Source organism: Trachemys scripta, chromosome 2 (assembly GCF_013100865.1).
Source record: "Trachemys scripta elegans isolate TJP31775 chromosome 2, CAS_Tse_1.0, whole genome shotgun sequence".
NCBI lineage: Eukaryota > Metazoa > Chordata > Testudines > Emydidae > Trachemys > Trachemys scripta.
This window is the reverse complement of record NC_048299.1, coordinates 196358983-196362442: the sequence shown is the minus strand read 5'-3', so window position 1 is coordinate 196362442 and position 3460 is coordinate 196358983. Positions and strand designations below refer to the sequence as shown.

The following is a 3460-nucleotide window of genomic DNA, read 5'->3' as shown; positions in this document are numbered from 1 at the left end:
AAAAAGCCGGACATGTCCGGGAAAATCCGGACGTATGGTAACCCTATATAATGGAGAGACGTTTTCACAGATGAACACTGTTGCTCCATACCCTGAATACTAGAAGAGACTGACTTCAGTTTGTTGCTCACATTGTGAGATTGATTCTATCTCATTACATTGAATTTTATACTAGTGTAACTCAATTGACTTCAACATTGTTACTCATGATAACTCAATCAGATCCTAGAAGTCCCTTGAGCAGAGGCAAGTTTCTATATAAGATTAAAAATATTTAGTTCAACAGTATCATCTTGATTTAATGTTGGCAAAATCTTGGCAATAATGACGATGAGAAAAGTTGCATACCAAAAAAAAATCAAAACCACAAGACTGAAAAGGAGTTTGAAACTTTGTTGCCTTTTGTTGAATTAACAGAACAACAACAACATACATTCTCCATAAAGTTACTCTACTTATTGCACTTTAATTTATTACAGCACCAATTGCAGCATATATAGAGAATTTCTTTTTTGTATTATTTCCAATTGTTATTGTATTTTATATTGGTATGAAAATCCAATAATAAAATAAAGGCAATTCACAGCTTGGAGTATTGTGTCCTATTCTGAACCGGACAAAATAATTGCTGACTTTGGTGAAGCCTGCAACAGTCTCCTCCAATGGCTTCTTATTGGTTGTGATAGTTCAGAATACTCACAGTTTTAAACTGACTAGTACTGTGAAGCTTGGGCTGAAAAATAGTTAGAACTAACATAATAAAATGTTTACAGTGGATTTCTGAAACAGTCTCTAAACGAACTTGCACATCTACACTCTCCTCTTCAAACTTGTTGTTCAAAGATCCAAACATTGAGAAAACATTTGCTTAATGGTATATTATGGAAATTAAGTTTACACATTCCAACATTCTTAACTGGATTAGGCTCCCAGAAAAACTGGCAGGGCTCCAGGGTCAACTGGAACCAAGTTCAAATACTTCAGAAACATCATGAACTCAGTACATTAGTTTTTCTCCATGTTTCCAAAAGGTCGTCATCATCTCCCTCTTGGGAAGCCTTTTTCAAACTCATTCATGTAACATTCTTACCTGCTACCATGAGAGCCAGCAGGTTCTTACTTTCCCTAATTCTAGACTCTAGTTTTCACACGAGTCACTCCTGATATGCCTGCATTGAATGACCAGGCTTGTTAGTTGCAGCATATTTAATGGGCATATTCTGTGTCACCTGTCTGTATCTGGTCGATGAAACAGAAGTAATAGCAGAATTAAAGCGGCATACAGGGAGACCTAAAGCGAACCCCAGTTAGGGCTGAAACTTTTGTTGTTGTTGTTAAATTCAAATAAGTTTAAATAAGAATCGGGAGCCTGGGCTTATTAGACAAGCAAAACCATCTGCTGGGGAGCTGAGGGGACGAAGAAACAGAGGGAGGGATTCAATTAAAAGAATGGTTTTGTTTCACCTTTCCATTAATGGTTCATGTTTGCTTGTTTACAATGCTTTTGTGCTTTGGAGAGCTCTGGGGTACAATAAACGTATGCACTGAAAACGTAGATGATTTAAACTCTTGCTAAACTAGGACCATTTGTGTTCAAGTGGGAGAGATAACAGAACCTGTGCCTTTTAATAGTCTTACAAGTTATTAATAAAATATCTTTCCTCATTGAAGTAAATGTTTAACAATTTCAGTGTTACAAATGCTTGCCTCTATATAAATATATGGTACGCCCACATCTTGAATATTGCGTGCAGATGTGGTTGCCCCATCTCAAAAAAGATATATTGGACTTGGAAAAGGTTCAGAAAAGGTCAACAAAATTATTAGGGGTATGGAATGGCTGCCGTTTGAGGAGAGATATAAAAGACAGACTTTTCAGCTTGGAAAAGAGACGACTAAGGGGGAATATGATAGAGGTCTATAAAATCATGACTGGTGTGAAGAAAGTAAATAAGGAAGGGTTATTTACTCCTTCTCATAACACAAGAACTAGGGGCCACCAAGTGAAATTAATAGGCAGCAGGTTTAAAACAAACAAAAGGAAGTATTTTTTCACACAACCCACAGTCAATTTGTGGAACTCCTTGCCAGAGGATGTTGTGAAGGCCAAGACTATAACACAGTTGAAAAAAGAACTAGATAAATTCATGGAAGATAGGACCATCAATGGCCATTAGCCAGGATGGGCAGGGATGGTATCCCTAGCCTCTGTTTGCCAGAAGCTGGGAATGGGCAATGGGATGGATCACTTGATGATTACCTCTTCTGTTCATTCCCTCTGGGGCATCTGTCATTGGCCACTGTCAGAAGACAGGATACTGGACTAGATGGACCTTTAGTCTAACCCAGCATGGCTGTTCTTATGTTCTAAATGTCACCAATTGACAATAAGTATATATATTTAAAAATGGGACAAAGCCTCCTTTTACTTACCAAATTATAAACTAGAGAAACAAAGTACAAGCTACCCGGAAAACAGTTGTTTCACATTCAAATCTGACTTACATAGTTTTAGTGCAAACTTAGTAATTCTTTACTAATATCTGTGTGTTGTGCTACAGCAGAATATTGAATTCAGTATTTTCTTCATATATTTCAGGTCGACAAATTCCACCCTTGGACTCTCATGAAAATGGCAACAATGGAGCAATCAAACTTGGAAAGCAGACTACACAGACCACTAGACGGTGCTGTTGACCCAAAATGACCTGTTTTGATTTACTTGAAAAAAATAAAATAAAACGCCATTTGCTTATTCACTGAGCAAAGGGCTTCACAACCTCAGTGGCATGGCACCTTGCCTTGAAAGCAATAATTTCAATACTGTGTGTCAATAAAAATGCAGGGATCATAAGCAGAAAGGATTTTGCAAAACCTAGATGGAAAATCCTCCCTAGAATCCTGCCAAAATTCCTGAGTCAAATTACTCCTATTCTCTGTTTAAACCAATGACTGTTAATTTTTTTTTTTAAATAAAATGGCTTTTTACATAGAAACTTTAGATTTGCTGTAAAATCTCTCCTCTTACATCAGAGTGGACTCAATGTGTTTTAAATTAATCTTAAGCATTATAGTGCATATAATTTAAAACCGGAACTTTGGGCTGCATACCTCTCTGCCTTTGCTTTTAGCCAGGCTCCTTTTCTGTGACTTTTCTAGAGCTGTAGTTTTGTCAGATAATTTGATCAACCATCATCAAGAAATGGATTGAAGTCGGGAACTAGAAAAATGGATCCAACATGAGAGAGAGAGCCCAGTTTTTACAAGTTGTGAATCAGGACAGAATTTGGCCCAACATGAGATGGATAGCCTGGCGAAATGTCAACTGAGAGACATACTTTCTGCTATCTGCATGTACCTGAAGGATGAAATTTCCACGGAGGAAGAGGAATTATTTAGGGTGGTTGTAAGCAGATGGAGCTCCCATTCTGGTCCAGAAAGAATCTACACCCCATCCAGT

The 3460-nt window shown here is 37.5% G+C and overlaps 1 protein-coding gene across 1 annotated transcript in view; it reads left to right on the top strand.

The window, feature by feature from the left end:
• The window catches only part of RAB31 (RAB31, member RAS oncogene family), a 95720-nt gene extending 92997 nt beyond the window's left edge, over window positions 1-2723 (top strand). The window contains exon 7 of the mRNA XM_034762604.1: window positions 2600-2723. Within this exon, the coding sequence (XP_034618495.1) occupies window positions 2600-2697 (98 nt within the window). The 3' untranslated portion in view covers window positions 2698-2723. The remainder of the gene's footprint in view (window positions 1-2599) is intronic.
• Window positions 2724-3460: the final 737 nt, after the last annotated feature.